Source organism: Hemiscyllium ocellatum, chromosome 50 (assembly GCF_020745735.1).
Source record: "Hemiscyllium ocellatum isolate sHemOce1 chromosome 50, sHemOce1.pat.X.cur, whole genome shotgun sequence".
NCBI lineage: Eukaryota > Metazoa > Chordata > Chondrichthyes > Orectolobiformes > Hemiscylliidae > Hemiscyllium > Hemiscyllium ocellatum.
Genome location: NC_083450.1, coordinates 734,853 through 755,385, shown reverse-complemented (window position 1 = coordinate 755,385; position 20,533 = coordinate 734,853). Strand labels below are relative to the sequence as shown.

The 20,533-nt window shown below is 50.0% G+C and overlaps 1 protein-coding gene across 2 annotated transcripts in view; it reads right to left on the bottom strand.

Annotated features, from left to right (window-relative positions):
• LOC132805480 (E3 SUMO-protein ligase PIAS3-like) overlaps positions 1-15,832 on the bottom strand; it is a 31,454-nt gene extending 15,622 nt beyond the window's left edge. The window contains exons 1-9 of one of the 2 annotated variants that reach the window (XM_060820581.1): positions 15,750-15,832; positions 12,926-13,385; positions 11,406-11,490; positions 10,484-10,534; positions 9,226-9,316; positions 7,179-7,313; positions 6,959-7,064; positions 6,444-6,517; positions 3,941-4,101 (exon numbers count right to left, since the gene is read on the bottom strand). In XM_060820581.1, the coding sequence (XP_060676564.1) occupies positions 3,941-4,101; positions 6,444-6,517; positions 6,959-7,064; positions 7,179-7,313; positions 9,226-9,316; positions 10,484-10,534; positions 11,406-11,490; positions 12,926-13,385; positions 15,750-15,773 (1,187 nt within the window). In that variant the 5' untranslated portion in view covers positions 15,774-15,832. Of the gene's footprint in view, positions 1-3,940; positions 4,102-6,443; positions 6,518-6,958; positions 7,065-7,178; positions 7,314-9,225; positions 9,317-10,483; positions 10,535-11,405; positions 11,491-12,925; positions 13,402-15,749 lie in introns of both variants that reach the window. The other variant, XM_060820580.1, reaches the window with a different exon arrangement.
• Positions 15,833-20,533: the final 4,701 nt, after the last annotated feature.

Below are 20,533 nucleotides of genomic sequence, written 5' to 3'. Positions count from 1 at the left end.
CACACACACACAATAAGCACAGCTCTCCCGTCCCCCTCTCTCTCTCTCACACACACACACACACAATAAGCACAGCTCTCCCGTCCCACACACACACACACACAATAAGCACAGCTCTCCCGTCCCCCTCTCTCACACACAATAGGCACAGCTCTCCCGTCCCCCACACACACACACACACAATAGGCACAGCTCTCCCGCCCCTCACACACACACACACACACACAATAAGCACAGCTCTCCCGTCCCCCTCTCTCTCACACACACAATAAGCACAGCTCTCCCGTCCCACACACACACACACACAATAAGCACAGCTCTCCCGTCCCCCTCTCTCACACACACACTAAGCACAGCTCTCCCGTCCCCCTCTCACACACACACACTAAGCACAGCTCTCCCGTCTCCCTCACACACACACTAAGCACAGCTCTCCCGTCTCCCTCACACACACACACTAAGCACAGCTCTCCCGTCTCCCTCACACACACACACTAAGCACAGCTCTCCCGTCTCCCTCACACACACACACTAAGCACAGCTCTCCCGTCTCCCTCACACACACACACTAAGCACAGCTCTCCCGTCTCCCTCACACACAATAAGCACAGCTCTCCCGTCCCACACACACACACACACAATAAGCACAGCTCTCCCGTTCCACACACACACACAATAAGCACAGCTCTCCCGTCCCCCACACACACACACAATAAGCACAGCTCTCCCGTCCCCCACTCACACACACAATAAGCACAGCTCTCCCGTCCCCCACTCACACACACACAATAAGCACAGCTCTCCCGTCCCCCACACACACACACAATAAGCACAGCTCTCCCGTCCCCCACACACACACACAATAAGCACAGCTCTCCCGTCCCCCACACACACACACAATAAGCACAGCTCTCCCGTCCCCCACACACACACACAATAAGCACAGCTCTCCCGTCCCCCACACACACACACAATAAGCACAGCTCTCCCGTCCCCCACACACACACACACAATAAGCACAGCTCTCCCGTCCCCCTCTCACACACACACAATAAGCACAGCTCTCCCGTCCCCCACACACACACACAATAGGCACAGCTCTCCCGTCCCCCTCTCTCTCATGCGCACACACACACACTAAGCACAGCTCTCCCGTCCCCCTCACACACACACAATAGGCACAGCTCTCCCGTCCCCCTCTCTCTCATGCGCACACACACACACACACACAATAAGCACAGCTCTCCCGTCTCCCTCACACACACACAATAAGCACAGCTCTCCCGTCCCCCTCACACACACACAATAAGCACAGCACTCCCGTCCCCCACACACACACACAATAGGCACAGCTCTCCCGCCCCACACACACACACACACACACACACACAATAAGCACAGCTCTCCCGTCCCCCTCTCACACACACACACAATAAGCACAGCTCTCCCGTCCCCCTCTCTCACACACACAATAAACACAGCTCTCCCGTCCCCCTCACACACACACACAATAGGCACAGCTCTCCCGCCCCTCTCTCACACACACACACACACAATAAGCACAGCTCTCCCGTCTCCCTCACACACACAATAAGCACAGCTCTCCCGTCCCCCTCACACACACACAATAAGCACAGCTCTCCCGTCCCCCCCACACACACAATAAGCACAGCTCTCCCGTCCCCCACACACACAATAAGCACAGCTCTCCCGTCCCCCTCACACACAATAAGCACAGCTCTCCCGTCCCCCTCACACACACACACACACACACACACAATAAGCACAGCTCTCCCGTCCCCCACACACACACACACAATAAGCACAGCTCTCCCGTCCCCCTCTCACACACACACACAATAAGCACAGCTCTCCCGTCCCCCTCACACACACACAATAGGCACAGCTCTCCCGTCCCCCTCTCTCTCATGCGCACACACACACACACACACAATAAGCACAGCTCTCCCGTCTCCCTCACACACACACAATAAGCACAGCTCTCCCGTCCCCCTCACACACACAATAAGCACAGCTCTCCCGTCCCCCACACACACACAATAAGCACAGCTCTCCCGCCCCACACACACACACACACACACACACACACACACACACAATAAGCACAGCTCTCCCGTCCCCCTCTCTCTCTCACACACACACAATAAGCACAGCTCTCCCGTCCCCCTCTCACACACACACACAATAAGCACAGCTCTCCCGTCCCCCTCTCTCACACACACACACACACACACACACACACACACAATAAGCACAGCTCTCCCGTCCCCCACACACACACACACACACACACACACACACAATAAGCACAGCTCTCCCGTCCCCCTCTCTCTCACACACACACTAAGCACAGCTCTCCCGTCCCCCTCTCACACACACACAATAAACACAGCTCTCCCGTCCCCCTCTCACACACACACAATAGGCACAGCTCTCCCGCCCCTCTCACACACACACACACACACACAATAAGCACAGCTCTCCCGTCCCCCTCTCTCACACACACACTAAGCACAGCTCTCCCGTCCCCCTCTCACACACACACAATAAACACAGCTCTCCCGTCCCCCTCACACACACACAATAGGCACAGCTCTCCCGCCCCTCTCACACACACACACACACAATAAGCACAGCTCTCCCGTCCCCCTCTCTCTCACACACAATAAGCACAGCTCTCCCGTCTCCCTCACACACACACACAATAAGCACAGCTCTCCCGTCCCCCTCACACACACAATATAAGCACAGCTCTCCCGTCCCCCTCACACACACAATAAGCACAGCTCTCCCGTCCCCCACACACACAATAAGCACAGCTCTCCCGTCCCCCACACACACACACAAGCACAGCTCTCCCGTCCCCCACACACACGCACACACAATAAGCACAGCTCTCCCGTCCCCCACACACACACTAAGCACAGCTCTCCCGTCCCCCTCACACACACACAATAGGCACAGCTCTCCCGACCCCCTCTCTCTCACGCGCGCACACACACAATAAACACAGCTCTCCTGTCTCCCACACACAATAAACACAGCTCTCCCGTCTCCCCCACACACACAATAAGCACAGCTCTCCCGTCCCCCTCACACACACACACACACACACACACACACACACAATAAACACAGCTCTCCCGTCTCCCACACACAATAAACACAGCTCTCCCGTCTCCCACACACAATAAACACAGCTCTCCCGTCTCCCACACACACACTAAACACAGCTCTCCCGTCTCCCACACACACACTAAACACAGCTCTCCCGTCTCCCACACACACACTAAACACAGCTCTCCCGTCTCCCACACACACACAATACAGCTCTCCCGTCTCCCACACACACACAATACAGCTCTCCTGTCTCCCACACACACACAATACAGTTATCCCGTCTCCCACACACACACAATACAGTTATCCCGTCTCCCACACACACACAATACAGTTATCCCGTCACCCTTACACACACACACACTCACAAAAACAGCTATCCCACCCCCCTCCCATGTACACAATAAATACAAGTTGTCTCATTCCAGTCTGCCCTCCACACAGCACACATAATAAACATAACTATATCACTCCATGTCCCTCCCATCACACAGTAAACGCAGTTAAACCCATTCCCCTCTTCCCCAACACAATAAACACAGCTAAACCTGTCCCCATTTCCCACCCTCCACACACAATAAACACAGCTATCTCTTCCCCATGTGTACACACAATAAACATAGCTATCCCATTTCCATCTCTCCCCCTCTCCACACACACACACACACACACACACACACACACACAGATAACCCAGTCTCTGTCTTTCTCTCTCTCTCCCTCCCCCCCCCCCCCACATAAACACAAACACAGCTATTCCTTCCCCATCACACACACAATTAACACAGCTATCCCATACCCATCAATGATCAGGTTCTCATAAGGTGCTTTCTTGTCACATACAGGGCAAACCCACGTGGCCTTCTTCTCATTCATTTGTAGGTAGAGAGTTGCATCAAAGCACTGCAGGTGTGTGCAGGTGACTGCCCGGCATGGCACTGACAGCCTCATCTTTCCCAGCTGTATAAACATACTAGGTTAGTCGGATTCACAAAATGTTCTTTAGCAGATCATGGAAGGTAGACTGCACCCCCACCACCCTCAGATAGAAATCCCTGCACAATATGTCAGCACTAGTACTCTTCCTGCAGTACACCGAGGTGTACACGCGCGCTTGTTTGGTCAATTACAAACAAGCACACAAAAGCAAAGATGATCCAATACTCTAGCTGCTCACCAGAGCTCATCTCATTTCTCACTCTATGTGTACAGCAATGCAAATGGTCCCTCGCATTTTCCAAACACTGAATTCAAACTCTTGGAGGAAAACTATCTGGGACTCTCTAACCTTTTCCAAAGACGAGAGCTTGCAATAAAATTAAGCATCTACAACAGTTTGTCAAATCTCTTGGCTAGGTAGAATAGCATTAATTAAAATGAATGTTCTGCCCCGTCTCTTATATCCTATGAGAATGCTCCCGCTGATGCTGCCAAGGCTAGCCCTACGTAAATTATATGGCTGGTTGGGCTCCTTTATTTGGAAACATAGACGGCCCCTTATTAAGCTGAAGAAGCTACAGCTTCCACAGGCAAGGGGAGGACTGGATTTTCCAGACTTTAGGAAATATCATTTAAGCTCCCTATTAAGTTACATAGCTGATTGGGTTTTGTCTGATCCACAATCAATCTGGTTGGATATCGAAGCCTCCCAAATAAAATATCCACTTATTAACCTTTTATTTTCAGATAAGAGGAAAATCATTACAGACCATTGTAAAAATCCCATAATATTAAACACAATTAAGGCCTGGAATATAATGCGGCAAAATGAGGGTAACTCACATAAAACATCCCCCCATGCACCAATAGTAGGCGCATGGGGATTCCAACCGGGGATTACAGATGCCACCTTTAAACTCTGGAGATCCAGGGGCATCTCATGCTTAGGGGACCTATTTAAAGATGGGATCCTGACGTCCTTTGAGCAGCTGCGTCTGAAATTCGGAATACCTAATGGGGATCTCTTTCGATACTTCCAAATTCGAGATTATATACAGAGGAAGACTACATTAATAGATAGTCTTTATAAATCAGACAGAGAATGTAATGTCCTACGACCAGCGGGGGCATCCTCCGTTAGTACTATATACCATTTGCTATATGATGGAGTCTCAGGAGACATGGATGACCTGCTTAAAACATGGGAGCAGGACTTGGGGCTAGAAATCTCTGAGGATATGTGGAATGACATTTGGGATAATGCTAGAAGAATTACTATCTGTAACAGAACTCAGGCTATCCAACTAAAGATACTTCATAGGGCCCATATAGCTCCGGCTCGACTGGCAAAATTTAAGGCAGGAGCATCTCCAATGTGTCCCAAATGCAAAATAGAGGTGGGTACTCTTGTACATTGTCTGTGGACTTGTCAGAAAATCCGCAGATACTGGACTAAAATAGCAAGTACCCTGACAGAGATTTTAGGAACGGAAATTAGGGTGGACCCTGTATCTCTCCTTTTGGGCTTTTCGAACCTCTCATCTCTGGATATGCACGGGAAGAGACTATTTTCTATTCTCTCTTTCTGTGCAAGGAAAAATATTTTGGTGAACTGGGTGGCTGAGGGCCCCCCTGGACTTTCAAATTGGCACAGATTAATTATGGAATATATCCCCCTTGACTTCCTCACAAATATGGTGCACCGAAAGACTGAATTATTTTATAAAATATGGCAGCCCTTTTTGAATTATATAAATGCAGATATTTCGGCTATCCTAACAAGGGCTTTTATTTAGTGAAGATTTCAGACCGGGCTGCTCCGGGGCCCTTTGGGAGAGGAATCCCGCACGAATACGGGTTTTATTATATTTGATGTTAATACATTCCGAGCATGTAAGAGACTTAGGTATACACTCTGGTTAGTTATAGGTTAGATTAGTAGAAAGTTGAGTTTTGGTTTTTTTTGGTTCTCGTTTTTTTTCTTTTCTCCTTTTTTTTCTCTTTTTCTTCTCTTTGTTAAATTTTGACTATTGTATATTTGATTTAATTGTTCATCAATGTTTGTATTTGAGAGTTTTGTTTATTTTTGTAAATTTGCAAAAATGTTAAATTTCCAATAAAAATATCTATTAAAAAAAAATCTGCCTCTCAGTGTGGGCATCCCAACCCCCTTTGTTTCTCCTCACTACCTGATGGAGGTAGGAAACAAATACATTTCACTGTATTCTCCATATTTGAAAACAACCCAGAAGATTATGAAAGTTTACAAAATCATTACATTCTTTTAAAAGAAAAGCCCAATGTGCAGAGGAAATGGTCCTCCATTTGTTCTCGAACAAAAGAGCTAAGATAAAAGTACGCACTGGACAGATGAGCGAAACACGTAAACTTGTGGTGGCAATCTCACTGTCAGGATCTGCTGTCAGCTTTTCTTTGACTGAAACAAAGATGAAGAAAGAAGTATTCAGTCTTAATAACCTCTTCTTCCAACCACCCCTCCTCCCCAGTCAAATTATTCAATAATCCTGTATCTACAGCAAATGAGTCTTCATGGTGGATGACAGGCTGTTACCCTCCAGTCCCCCTCTGTTATATGCAAGGGTCTGTCCATACAAACATATTGCACAGAGGCTGTCACCAGACAAAGCTCAGGAATAGCATGGATGTGCCCAGTTTGTGGCTCATCCTGGAGTTTACCTTGTTATCCTAGAGTTATTGGGGATCAGTGGCATTCCTGATGATGGTAACTTGGGGGAATATATCTCTCAGAATCCATGTTATCCCAAGATGTGGATAATTCTGAGGAGCTCTGGGGATGATGGCAGTATAGCTAGTGCAGTGGAAGCTCGCTATCCCCTCCCACCACTGTCATGCTTACTCAGAGCTCTTGAGTGGTCGGGATTCCGGATCCCCTTTGCTCGCAGTCTTTGCAGTAGCGTTGCTGACGTGAGCTGTTTGACTAGATACACAGAAACTGAATAATTCTGCTCGATGAAAGAAAAATAGAGAAACTGTCAGCAACAAGGAGCCACAGAGCCTTCAAAGAGCTCCAAAGAGAAAATACAGTGGGAGGTTACACAGCAGCCTGGAGGACTCACCCTGCCGTACTCGGAGGACCAGTTAATGGTGATCATATTAGGGATGGTGGCTGTGAGCTTGATGAGTGAAGTAACATTGATGGGGCGACTGGGTCGTTTTGGTTCCACTCCGTTTTTAGTGGGAGGAAGATAACCCTAGAAAGAGAGAGAAGCAACCGACACCTTGGATCCTCAGGAATGGCATCACAAAGTCCAAAATATTTCTCCCCTCTTCAGAGATCAGCCTTACCAGAAACCTCCTTGAGACTGAAATATATCCTGCATTCTGCAGGAATCAATCCTTCAAAATCTTCACCTCTGCACCCCAAGCACTACCGCTCAGCACATTCATTCAGGGAACAGGAAGATCCCACATTCTAGACTGTTCTCTTAGCCCACTGAACTTCACCACCGATTTTACCTCCACAGGTTTTTAAAAAAAAAAGACAGGACTCTGAGAACAAACACAAGATTTGTCAGCTACATTATTCGTTTCCTCAGTATTACCATTCAGAGATACAGGGATTGGTACTGAATCAGGTTATCAAAACAAAAACAAGTTTCGTATGAAGTAGAACAAAGTGAAATACTTTTGTCTCGTTTAAGCGAAGCAGAATTTCTGTTAACTCTGACAGAGGCCATCAGGAAGCAGGTCCTCAAATTGAAAAGAGATGGTAAATGATGCGTTTATTTCAAGGGCATCACTGCCACCTGTTAATTCATTCCAAAAAATTAAATTTGTAAAGGAAACGGGGAAAGTAGATCATGTTGGGTTCATGGCAAGGAGCTGGGAGAATCCTAAGGGGACACGGCACAGACAGCTATTCACTTACAGGGCAACCAGACCACAAAATAACTCCTCTCTCAACCCTCAGAGTTTTCCTTTTATTTTTAAGTGGCTCATTTATTAAGTGGTGCAGGATGCAGTGACCTTCTGTACACAAATTGAAATGTGTGCTATTTTGACTCTCGGACGCAGAATTCATCAGCATCCTTCATCATTAACCATCTATTAAACATAAAGCCACAACACACAAAGGAAGCATTAATTTCCCTGGCACCACAGTATTTAAATTACTCAGGACAATGTACACAAACAATGGAGCTTCTTTTTGAAATAGTTGACAGTCTATCCACAAACTCCATGACCCTAAACACACATTCCAGGACATTGAGATGAGAGTTAATGCACTTGCAGTTTATTCTCAACGGAATATTTTAACAGGTTGTAATTTCTCTATTTAATGCACCACAGATCTCAATCTCCAATTTAAATTTAACAATTGACAGTGTTCATTAAAACTGGCATCCTGCAACCAAATGGGATCAATATGGATTTCACCAGTTTCCTCATTTCCCCTCCCCCAACCTTATCACAGTCCCAAGCTTACAACTAGGCACCATCCTCTTGACCTGTCCATCTTCCTTCCCACATATCCACTTCACCCTTTTCTCTGACCTATCACCTTTACCCCCACCTTCATCAACCTATCACATTCCCAGCTACCTTCTCCCCAGTCACACCCCCTCCCATTTATCTCTCAGCCCCCCTGGCCCAAGCCTCATCCCTGATGAAGGGCTTATGCCCGAAATGTCAATTCTCATGCACCTATGATGCTGCCTGACCTACTGTGCTCTCCAGCACCACACTTTCGACTCTAGTCTCCAGCATCTGCAATCCTCACTTTGTCCACTGCAATTTTTCTCCATATAGTTCCTGAACATGCACAGCCTGAGAGATCCCAGATTCATTTACAAAATAGTTCACAGCTGTAATGATTTCAAGGTTTTCTTGGCTTCCAGTTAGCGGATTGTTCCTTCACTGGTATGTTTTAAACAGTTTCCTCTCCTTTGTAGCCAATCCCACTGCATCCAAGTCAAACTCTCTCCCACATTCTCTCCTACTCATGCGGCCTCCATACTCATTCCCACTCCTCCTCTTGAGGCTTACCACTCCCTCTCCTACTCGTCCCTTTCCTTCCCTTTCACCTTCTTCGCAGGAGACCTACAGATAGAGACTCAGCATTAAGCCGAGGAGGAGACAGCAGATAACTCCTGGAATACTTACCGGTAAAGGGCAGAGCTTCCCATTGACTTTCACAAATAAATTAGGAGGGAAGTAATCCTCCTGAGGACAGCTAGTCTCACACAAACAAAATCTGTGGACAAAGGTACAGAGTTATATAAGAATAAATGCAGCAATGCTGCACCAGAACCTCAGTACAAAACCTCAATTCCAGGGCCAACACGAGACTGATCAGATCACTGCCAACAAGTTAGACTACTGTTGTGCAAGAATATTGAACGATATGGACCAAGGCAAGTAAATCAATATCTGGGTAAGAACACATGAAATAGGAGCCGTAGTAGGCCATTCAGCCACTCAAGACAGCTTTACATTCAACAAAACTATTCTATCTTCTACCTCAACATTGTTTCCCCACACCATCCTTCCAAATCTTCATATGTAGCAATCTGTTGTTCAGTCTAAGCCTCTGAGGCAAAGAATGCCAAAGATTCACTACCCCCAGAGTAAAGAAATTCCCTCATCCCCATCCAAAATGGTGTTCCATTTATCCTGGCACCGAGTCATCTGGTTGTAGACTCTTCTCAGCTTCCTCCCATCAACCAAGAATTTTCTCCTTCAATAAGATCCCCCTTCTTTCTTCTAAACTCTAGAGAACACATTCCTCAATGTCTTTGTAAGATAACTCTTACATCCCAACAATCATTCTGACGAACCTCTGCTAACTCCCTCCATGGTAAGCTTTTGCTTTTAGGCGAGAGGAACTGCATACAGTACTCTAGGTGCGGTCTCACTGAGGCTCTGTACAACTCTAGCAAGATGCTTTTAACTCCTGGACTCAAATCCTCTGGCAGTAAACGCCAGGAAACCATTTGCCTTCTGTAATCTACACCTGCATGCTAGCTTTCAGCTTGAACAAGGACAGCCATGGCTCTTTATGCCAGAACTTCAGAATTTCTAACCAGGTAAGAATTATTCTGCATCTCCAGCACTCCTCCCAAACCTGGATGACATGGATGAGTTGGACCAAACAGTCTGTTTCCATGCTGTACGTCTCTATGCCTCTATTTAATCCCCACACTATACTATTGATAGGGTTTGTAAAGAGCCAGAGTCCTAGCTCCGATCCTTTGATACCTCACTAGTCTCAGCCTGCCAGCCTGAAAACAACCCATTTATCCAGGTTTTGAGAAGATTTATAGCTCAGGTTGACGTTCTGGATGTAGGTTTGCTTGCTGAGCTGGCAGATTCATTTTCAGACGTTTCAGCAAGTTAATAAAAAACCCCTTGAAGATCTTACCTCAGTTGCACCTGGACTGTGTGATCGCCTTTTGCTCCAAGTAACAAGTCTCTGAAAGGAAGGAAACCGGTTGTTTGAGTAAGACTGCCTCGCAAGATATAATCTACATTGCTCCATATGGATTAGCAAGGAAATACAGCATCGATTTACACTGCTGCTTGGTTTATCCACTGCGTGAAATCATAAAATAGTTATGGAATAGCAGGCAACAATTTAGTCCTTTCTGTTAAATTCCTGATAGCCCATTGATGAAGGAAAGAAACAGTACCAGCCTTTACCTGGAATAGGCTTATTCACAGAGAGCGAGCAATTATAAGTATATGTCGTCTACCACTATTTTGTATTTCTTTATACTCTTAAAACCAATAAAATGAAAAAAAACTAACTAAAAAGGTAACAAATCCTTACAGAGCTAATAACTAATCAAATGTTCAATCAAAACATAAAATTTCATTTCAAATGTGCTTCAGCAGCTATCCAATCAATGCCCTCCACAAGTGGACATATTTTCTAATCAGCCTGGTTTACAGATAGTGGAGGAGAAAGTGAGGACTGCAGATGCTGGAGATCAGAGCTGAAAATGTGTTGCTGGAAAAGCACAGCAGGTCAGGCAGCATCCAAGGAACAGGAGAATGGACGTTTTGGGCATAAGCCCTTCTTACAGATCGTGGGACTTGAACCTGGCCTTCCAGATTCTTAGGCCGGGAGACCAACAGTCCTTGCCTGATCTCTCCAACATCAACTCTTTCCCTCACCCCATCTTACCCTCTTACTCCAAACCACTCTTCCTCACACCAGCCTCTCGCCACTATCCCCTCCCAGCCCTCAGTCCCCTTCCATCACACTGTCCATTCATGATGCCGAAAAGTGTCTCTCTGATAACTTACTGTACTGTTTGGGTGAAAGGTTTTCACACTCTCACCTGGATGAGCAGATCTGTTGAACTTGCTGTGGGGTCAATGCAAACGTAACAACAGCTTCCTCAAACCGCTGCCCATTACTTGATACTGTACAAAAAGAAAGCAGAAAGGAAACAATGGAGATACCACCTCAATCATCAACAAATAATACCGGCCTGTGAAACTAAAAGATAACAAAGAACCAGGGACGCTGGAAGTCTTGAAACGTAAACAGCAACTGGAGAAATGCAGCAGGTCTGGTAGCATCTACAGAGAAAAGCCAGAATTAATGTTCCCAGTCTAGTTTTGAAGAAATCTCCCCTCCCTTCCCCCATCACCCTGACCCTCATTGATTAGATTACTTACTGTGTGGAAGCAGGCCCTTCGGTCCAACAAGTCCACACCAACCTGCCACCCACCCATTCCCCTACATTTACCCCTTACCTAACACTACGGGCAATTTAGCATGGCCAATTCACCTGCCCTGCACATCTTTGGACTGTGGGAGGAAACCGGAGCACCCGGAGGAAACCCACGCAGACACGGGGAGAATGTGCAAACTCCACACAGTGGGTCGCCCGAGTCGGGAATTGAACCCGGGTCTCTGGCGCTGTGAGGCAGCAGTGCTAACCACTGTGCCGCCCCCATGCTCTCCCCTTCCTGCCCCTCACAGCTTCCTCCTCCCCTGCTGCTCGATCTTACCGACTGACTTGGAGGGAGGTCAAACCTGTCCATACTGCTAACACAGCACCACGTATGGGTGTAAGCAATTCTGCACATGCTGCAACATGGGGAGTTCGGTCCCATTTTCGTTCTGGTCTTTGTAAAATACAGATCATCTGATATTGCAGTTCTACAACATTTGTCTCAGTTGGCTGGACAGCCAGCTTATGACGCAAAGAGACACCAACAGTATGGGTTCAATTCCTGCAATGACCAAGGTCACCATGAAGGATTCGCCTTCACAGTCTCTCCTGTTACCTGAGGTGTGGAGACCCTCAGGTTAAATCACCACCAGTTGCTTCTTGTGAATGAGTGAGCATCCCTATAGTCCAGTAAGACTATGGCAACTTTATTTTTACCTTGCCTTTAGGCCAAAGATCAACACATTTAGGGCAGCACAGTGGTTAGCACTGCTGCCTTACAACGCCAGGGACCTGGGTTCAATTCCCGCCCCAGGCGACTGACTGTGTGGAGTTTGCACATTCTCCCCGTGTCTGCGTGGGTTTCCTCCGGGTGCTCCGGTTTCCTCCCACAATCCAAAGATGTGCGGGCCATGCTAAATTGCCCGTAGTGTTAGGTGTAGGGGAGTGGGTGTGGGTGGGTTGCACTTCGGCGAGTCGGTGTGGACTTGTTGGGCCTAAGGGCCTGTTTCCATACTGTAAGTAATCTAATCCATCAAATTCTGGCCTTGCCGGGTACAGGATGATCACTGGTCAACAATATTGGGTCTTCCAAATCCACTGACCTCCCCTCCCCTCCCCTCCACTCCACCCCATACCCTTCATTCCACGTCCCAGACCATTTGTCACCATGGCTTTACCTAATGTAGTCGGTTTGGTCAGCTCATCATAGATGTCATAAAATGGCAGTCTCCTCATTTTGACGTCTGGATGCACTGGAGGCGACAGATGTTGTAAATCTAATTCTCGCTTGGGAGTGAGCATGCTGAGAGGAGACAGCAATGGGGACACCAAGGCCGAGGCAGCAGAGGTACTGTAGTGAAGCTGTGGGTTGCTGCTGAGGGCCAGCGACGCACTGGCTGAGGGGTGAGCTGCAGCATTCTGGACAGACAGCAAAGGCAACTCCATGGTGGCGTGGCTCTTGCGTGGGAAGCGGCGCCTGTAGAGCTCTTTGATTTTCATGTGCACAGCTGGACTGCAGCCAGACTTCAGCATGTACAGCACTTTGGTCAGCAGCTCGTGTTTACGGCCTGTCTTATTCCGGCCAGAGAATCCCAGCAGCACTTGGAGTTCCGACACTCTAAAGCTCATCACCATGTGCTGCAAAGCAGAGAATCTGTTTGAGTGGGGACAAGGTAGACCAGAGATGAATGGGGAAAAGGTGGGGGCTGCAGAACCGGAAATGGTTTTGTGTCAGGGTGAGGCGTCAGGGGAGAGTGGAATTTATCAGGGTGACTGACAAGATGCCAGGGAAATGGAGGAGGGGTGGGGCCAGTATGGGTGTTTCTGTGGTATAGGTAAGAGTGACTGTTGGGAAGTGGGAATAAAAGCCAGAGACGATGGCGAGCAGGAGGTATGGGATGAGGGAAGAGGTTGGTACATCAGTGAGGGGCCAGGGGTGCCTATTGGGGAGGGGGGAGATGGTGTTGGGACACGTTGGGCATGGGGAGTGAGTAGAAGGCAGTCAGTGGGGCAATTAGAGTGACAGTGGGTATCTGTGCACTTGAGCACAGGCTGAGATGCATCAGTGGAGAGGGTGGGTGTCAGCAGAGGGAGGGATGTTCTCAGTGGGAGGTGGGGCAGCTGGGGATTGGGTGCGAGATTGTCAGGGGGGAAGGGGGAGAGGAGGTGGGGGGGGGAAGGGGGAGAGGAGGTGGGGGGGGGGGAAGGGGGAGAGGAGGTGGGGGGGGGAAGGGGGAGAGGAGGTGGGGGGGGGAAGGGGGAGAGGAGGTGGGGGGGAGAGGGGGGAGCGGGAGCGTCGGGGGAGGAAAGTGTCGGCGGGGGGAGGGGAGGGTGTCAGCGAAAAGGGGTGTCAGGGGGTGTCAGCGGGGGGGGGAGGAGGGTGTCAGCGGGGGGGAGGAGGGTGTCAGCAGGGGGGAGAGGAGGGTGTCAGTGGGGGGGGGGAGGAGGGTGTCAGCGGGGGGGGGGGGAGGGTGTCAGGGGAGAGGGTGTCCACGGGGAGGGGTGGGTGTCAGCTGGGAGGGGTGTTGGGGGGAGGAGAGTGTGGGGTGTCAGCGGGGGGGGAAGGGTGTCAGCAGAGAGGGTGTCGGGGGAGAGGGTGTCGGGGGAGAGGGGGGTGTGGGGAGGGTGTCAGCAGGGGGGGGGTGTCAGCGGTGGTGGGGGGAGGGTGTCGGGGGGTGGGTGTCGTCGGGGGGGTGGGTGTCAGTGGGGGGGGTGAAGGGGTATCGGGGGGAGGCTGTCAGCAGGGGGGGAGGGTGTCAGCGGGGGGGGTGTCAGCAAGGGTGGGTGAGAGTGGGGGGGGTGGAGGGAGGGTTTGGGTGCAGAGGGAGGGTGTCAGTGAGGGGGTGGAGGGTGCCAATGGGGGGGGTTGGAGGGGCGGGGGGGGGGTGTCAGCGGGGGGGGGGTGTCAGCGGGGGGGGGGGGTGTCAGCGGGGGGGGGTGTCAGCGGGGGGGGGGTGTCAGCGGGGGGGGGGTGTCAGCGGGGGGAAGTGAGTGGATAAGCAGGGGGAGCAGGAGAGCAGGGCGGGGGGTGGAGGTGGGACAGCAGGGCGGGGGGTGGAGGTGGGACAGCGGGGGGGGAAGGAGAGGTGGGACAGCGGGGGGGGGGGGGGGGAGGTGGGGAGTGGGAAAGCCGGGGGGGGGGGGGAAGAGTGGGACAGCGGGGGGGGTCAGCGGGGGCAGGTCCAAGTTGGGGGCCTGGGGTGTGGGGTCTGGATGGGTCAGGTGGGGTTCAGGGCCTGGGGCGTCGGGGGATCCGGGTTGGGGATTTGGGGTTGCTCGTGGGGGAGGATCGGGTGGGGTGGGGTGGGGGGGGAGGGGAGGGGAGAGTGTCGGGTGGGGTGGGGTGGGGGAGTGTCGGGTCGGGTGGGGGGGGGGGGGGGTCGGGTCGGGTCGGGTGGGGGGGGGAGGGTCGGGTCGGGTCGGGTCGGGGGGGGGGGGGGAGGGTCGGGTCGGGTCGGGTGGGGGGGGGGGGGTCGGGTCGGGTCGGGTGGGGGGGGGAGGGTCGGGTCGGGTCGGGTGGGGGGGGAGGGTCGGGTCGGGTGGGGGAGGGAGGAGGGTCGGGTCGGGTGGGGGAGGCCTGGGGGGTTTGTGGTTTCTGGGTGGGCCAGGGGATGGAGGATAGGGGGGTGTCAGGGTTGGGGGTGGGAGGTCAGGGGGTCTGGATGGGGGGGGTCAGGGGGTGGGCGTCACGGTGTCAGGTCTGGATGGGGCGTCGAGGTGGGGGATCAGGGAGTCTGGATGGGGGGGGGTCAGGGGGTGGGGTCGCGGTGTGTCGGGTCTGGATGGGGGGGGGTCAGGGGGTGGGGTCGCGGTGTGTCGGGGATGGGGGGGTGTGGGGAGTTGGGGGCCTGCTCTGTGACGGAGCACCCTCCAAACGCGCCCATAACAGTCGCTCCCGCGACACGCGCCTCCGGGCTCGGGCCGGCTTCACCCCGCTCGGTCAGCACCGACAGCAGGCTCTACCCTGTGTCAGCACCGCGGAGGGTCCTTTCTGTTACGAACCCGCAATTCTCCACCATCCGCCATCTCCGGGCATCGCCTCGACCCCGGGCCCGACACCAAACCCCGTGTGACGTCATCACGCACCTCACGCAGGCGTGAAGGGGCGGAGCCAGGTTACGGGCGCGGGCTTGAGAATGAGGGCGCGCGGGTCCTCGGAGGTGTGGCCGTTGGCCGCGCGGGTGAGAGAGTGATGGAGAGGGCGGGGTCTATGGGCTACGGCTGTTAGGCGCGCGGGTGTGAGAGAGTGATAGAGTGGGCGGGGTCTATTGGGTACGGCCGTTGGGTGCGCGGGTGTGAGAATGGCGAGCCTCGGAGAGGGCGGGGTCTATGGGGTGTGGCCGTTGGGTGCGCGGGTGTGAGAATGGCGAGCCTCGGAGAGGGCGGGGTCTATGGGGTACGGCCGTTGGGTGCGCGGGTGTGAGAGAGTCATGGAGAGGGCGGGGTCTATGGGGTGTGGCCGTTGGGCGCGCGGGTGTGAGAGAGTCATGGAGTGGGCGGGGTCTATGAGGGAGTGATGGAGAGGGCGGGGTCTATGGGGTGTGGCCGTTGGGCGCGCGGGAGTGATGGAGAGGGCGGGGTCTATAGTGTGCGGCCGTTGTGCGCGCGGGTGTGATGGAGAGGGCGGGGCGTTGGGCTGATTTAGGCGGGAAGCTGTGAGCATGAGGCTGAGGTGTTAAGTGGGAGCGGGAGTTCAATGTGGAGAAATAAATTGGCAGAAAGAAAGTGAGTATCTAGAAGATAGGGCTGGTCGCAGCAAGAAAGTGTAAGGTCAAATAATGGTGAGGAAACAATTGAGTGTAGGAGTTGGGAGGCCATGTTAAGGCTGTGCAGGACATTGGTCAGGCCACTTTTGGGATACTGCGTTCAATTTTGTAAGAAATAAGTTATTAAACTTGAGGGGATGCAGAAATGTTTTGCAAGGATATTACTGGGACTTAGGGTTGAGTTGTAAGGAGAGGCTGAATAGATTGGGACTATTTCCCTTCAAGTGTTTGGAGAGTGAGTGGTGACCTTATTGTTTTTCATAAAATCATGAGAGGCATGGATTGGGTGAATAGCCCAGGTTTCGTTTTCTAAGGTGGTGGGTGAAGTCTGAAACTATATGGTATAGGTTGAAGCTGAGAGGGGAAAGATTTAAAAGGGATATAAGGGGCATTTTTTCATGCAGTGGCTGGAATGGGCTGCCAGAGGAAGTGGAGGTGGTGGATACAATTACAACATTTAAAAGGCATCTGGATGGATATATAGTTTAAAGGGCTATGGGCCAAATGCAAATGGGACTTGGACAGATTGGGCTGTCTGAAGTCATGAAGCCTTTTAAAATACAAGCAAAACATAAATTGCTGGAAACGCTCTGGGGATCTGGCATCATCTGTGGAGAAAAATCAGAGCTGAGGTTTCATGTGAGGTGGCTCTTCTTTGGAACTGATGGTGGTAGGGAGAGTATTGGTTCCTGTGCAGAAGATGAGGTTGGGGACAAAGAGGGTGGATAATTGGTGTGGGTGGAGCCCGTGGGGGAGAAATGGACAAGCAGTTGGACGGACTGAAGGCCGGGAGGATGAATTGCTATTGACGGGGACTTTGTGGCTAGCAATACGTTATGTATAATAGCAGACCAGATTGTGCACTCCAGCTGACTCCTTTTTCCCTTTGTATGTTCATCCCCTACCAGGATGGTCTCACGGCTCTCCACATCTTCCTGGGACAAAGGCCTGAACTGACCCAATTCGGCACCAACCTCCTCTGCTTGGCCAAGCTCATCCTCACCCTGAACAATTTCTTTTTCAATTCCCCTCATTTTCTTCAGGTCAGAGGGGTGGCAATGGGTACCCACATGAGTCCCAGTTATGCCTGTCTCTTTGTGGGGTGTGTGGAATGTTCCTTGTTCTATTCCCATTTTGGCTCCTCCTCCCACCGCCCCCCCAATCCACAACTCTTTCTCCAATATGTCGACGGTATCTTCGGTGCTGTTTCCCTCTCCCTTCCAGAATTGGAAAATTTTATCAATTTTTGTTTCTGACTTCCACCCTGCCCTCCTGTTCAATTGCCCATCTCTGACTCCTCCCTTCCCTTCCTTGACATCTCTGTTTCCATTTCTGGGGATCGGCTAGCCTCTAATATCCACTACAAGCCCAAGGTAATTCCTTGAAAGTGGAGTTGCAAGTAGATAGGATAATGAAAAGAGCATATGGTATGGTTTCCTTTATTGGTCATAGCAATGCATATAGGAGTGGGAGGTCATATTGTGCCTGTATAGGATATTGGTTAGGCCACTTTGGGAAATTGTCTGCAGTTCTGGCTTCCCTCCTATCGTAAGGATGTTATGAAATTTGGAAAGGTTCAGAAAAGATTTACAAGGACGTGGCCAGGGATAGAGAGTTTGAGCTATAGGGAGAGGTTGAATAGGCTAGGGCTGTTTTCACTGGAGTGTTGGAGGGGTGACTTTATGGAGGTTTATAAAATCAGGAGGGACATGGGTAGGGTAAATAGAAAGGTCTCCTCCTTGGAGTGAGGGAGTCTAAAACCAGAGGGCAGAGATGTAGGGTGAGAGGGAAAAACTTTAAAAAGCACCTAAGGGGCAACTCTTTCATGCAGAGGGTGATGCGTATATGAAATGAGCAGTCAGAGGAAGAGGTCGAGGCTGGTACAATTACAGCATTTAAAAGGCATCTGGATGGGTTTATGATTAGGAAGGGTTTAGAGGGATATGAGCCAAGTGCTGGCAAATGGGACTAGATTAGGTTAGGCCATCTGGTCAACGTGGAAGAGTTGGACCAAAGGGTCTGTTTCTGATCCATGCATCTCTATGACTCAATGGTCAGTGCAGAGGAGTTGAACTGAAGGGTTTGCTTCTGCGCTGTATGATTATGAGTCTATGAAGGCTAGAAAACAAGAGCAGAGATGTATAGCTGAGGCTGTATAAAGCTTTGGCCAGATTGTATTTGAAATTTTGTAATAGAGTCACATCGCACTGAAACAGACCATTTGGTCCAACTCATCCCTGCCAATCAGGTTTTCCAAACTAAAGTAGATCCATTTGCCTGGGTTTGGCCCATATCGCTGTAAGTTATTCTTATTCATGTACCTGTCCAAATGTCTTTTAAATGTTGTGACTGTACCTGTCTCACTTCCTCTGGCAGTTTTTCATATATGCATCACCCTCTGGGTGAGCAGTTTTGAGCCCCATCTTTAAGGAAGGATGTGCTGGCTTTGGAGAGAGTCCAGGGAGGTTTTCAAGAATGGTTCCAGGGATGAAGCGCTAGCAATGAGGAGTAGTTCAGGGCTCTGGGTCTGTGCTTGATGAAGTTTAGAAGGATGAGGTTGAATCTCTGAAACTTATAGTATACTGAGAGGCCTGGATAAAGTGGATGTGGAGAAGATTTTATCCACTCCTTGGAGAGCCTAGGACCCAAGAGCAAGCCTCAGAGTGAAGGGACAACTGTTTAGAACTGAAGCAAGGGGGGAGTTTTTTCAGCTAGAGAGTGGTGAATCTTTGGAACTGATTGCTGCAAAAGGCTGTGGAGGCTAAGTCATTCATTGTATTTAAGGTAGTTAGGTTCTTGATTAGTAAGGAGATTGAGTGTTATGGAGAGAAGGCGGGAGAATGGAATTGAGAAACATATCCGCTATGATCAAATGGTGGAGCAGACTTGATGGGCCAAATGGCCTAATTCTGTCCTGCTATCTTATGGTCTAAGGCTGAGGGACAAATTTATAATTACCTTAGTCAAGGAATCAAGAGTAATGGAGATAAGGTGGGTAGTGGCCTACTGGTACTATTGCTGGACTGTTAGTCTAGAGATTCAGGTAATATTCTGGGGACCTGGGTTCAAGTCTCACCATGGCAAATGCAGAATTTGAATTCAGTAAAAAAAAATGGAATTAAGAGTCTAATGATAGCCATGAATCCGTTGTTGGAAAAATACATCTGGTTCACTAATGTCCTTGGGGAAGGAAACTGCCATTCTCACCTGGCCTTACCTACATGTGACTCCAGCCCCACATGTGGTTGATTCTTAACTGCCCTCTGGGCATTTGCAAATGGATAATAAATGCTGACCCAGCCAGAGATGACTTCATTACATGAATGAATAATTAAAATGTTTAAAGTAGAAAAAGGATGATCAGATTAGCCATGATCTTACTGAATTTTGGAGCAAATTCATTGGGTGGAATGGCCTCCTGCTTCCAAATATTATGGTATTAAATTTTGTTTCTTGGAAGGGAGTTCCACTGTAGGGAACTGTCAGCAAATTCAGTGGCTAGCAGCCCTGCAATTATAGTAATGATACTGAAAGCTGGGACTACAGGCAGTTGAACCACATCCGGGAGGGATTTCGATAACAGAATCAGGATCCAGGTTCAATAGGTTGATCTCACACTCCCCCACTCCCTTTGTGCAGGTGGTCACATAAAATCCAGACCATGGGTTCTGAGTAAGGAAGCCTGTTAATGACCAGGACCGAAGAGAGACAATTACCAAAATAGGTGTGGAAGGGACAAAGTTGAGAGAAAAGGTTACTGGGGAGATTGTATTTTAATGGTATCAGTGGAATGAACTTCCAGAGGAAGTGATGGATGCGGATACAGTTACAATGTTTAAAAAACATTTGGACAAGTATTTGAATACAAAATATTTGAAGGGATATGGATCAATTATAGGCAGTTAGGGTTGGTTTGGGATTATGGTTGGCATGGACTAGTTGGACTGAAATGTTTATGTCTGTGCTGTATGACTATTTTTTAAAAATGACTGGTGAAATGGCCCTGTTGGGTTAAGTAAC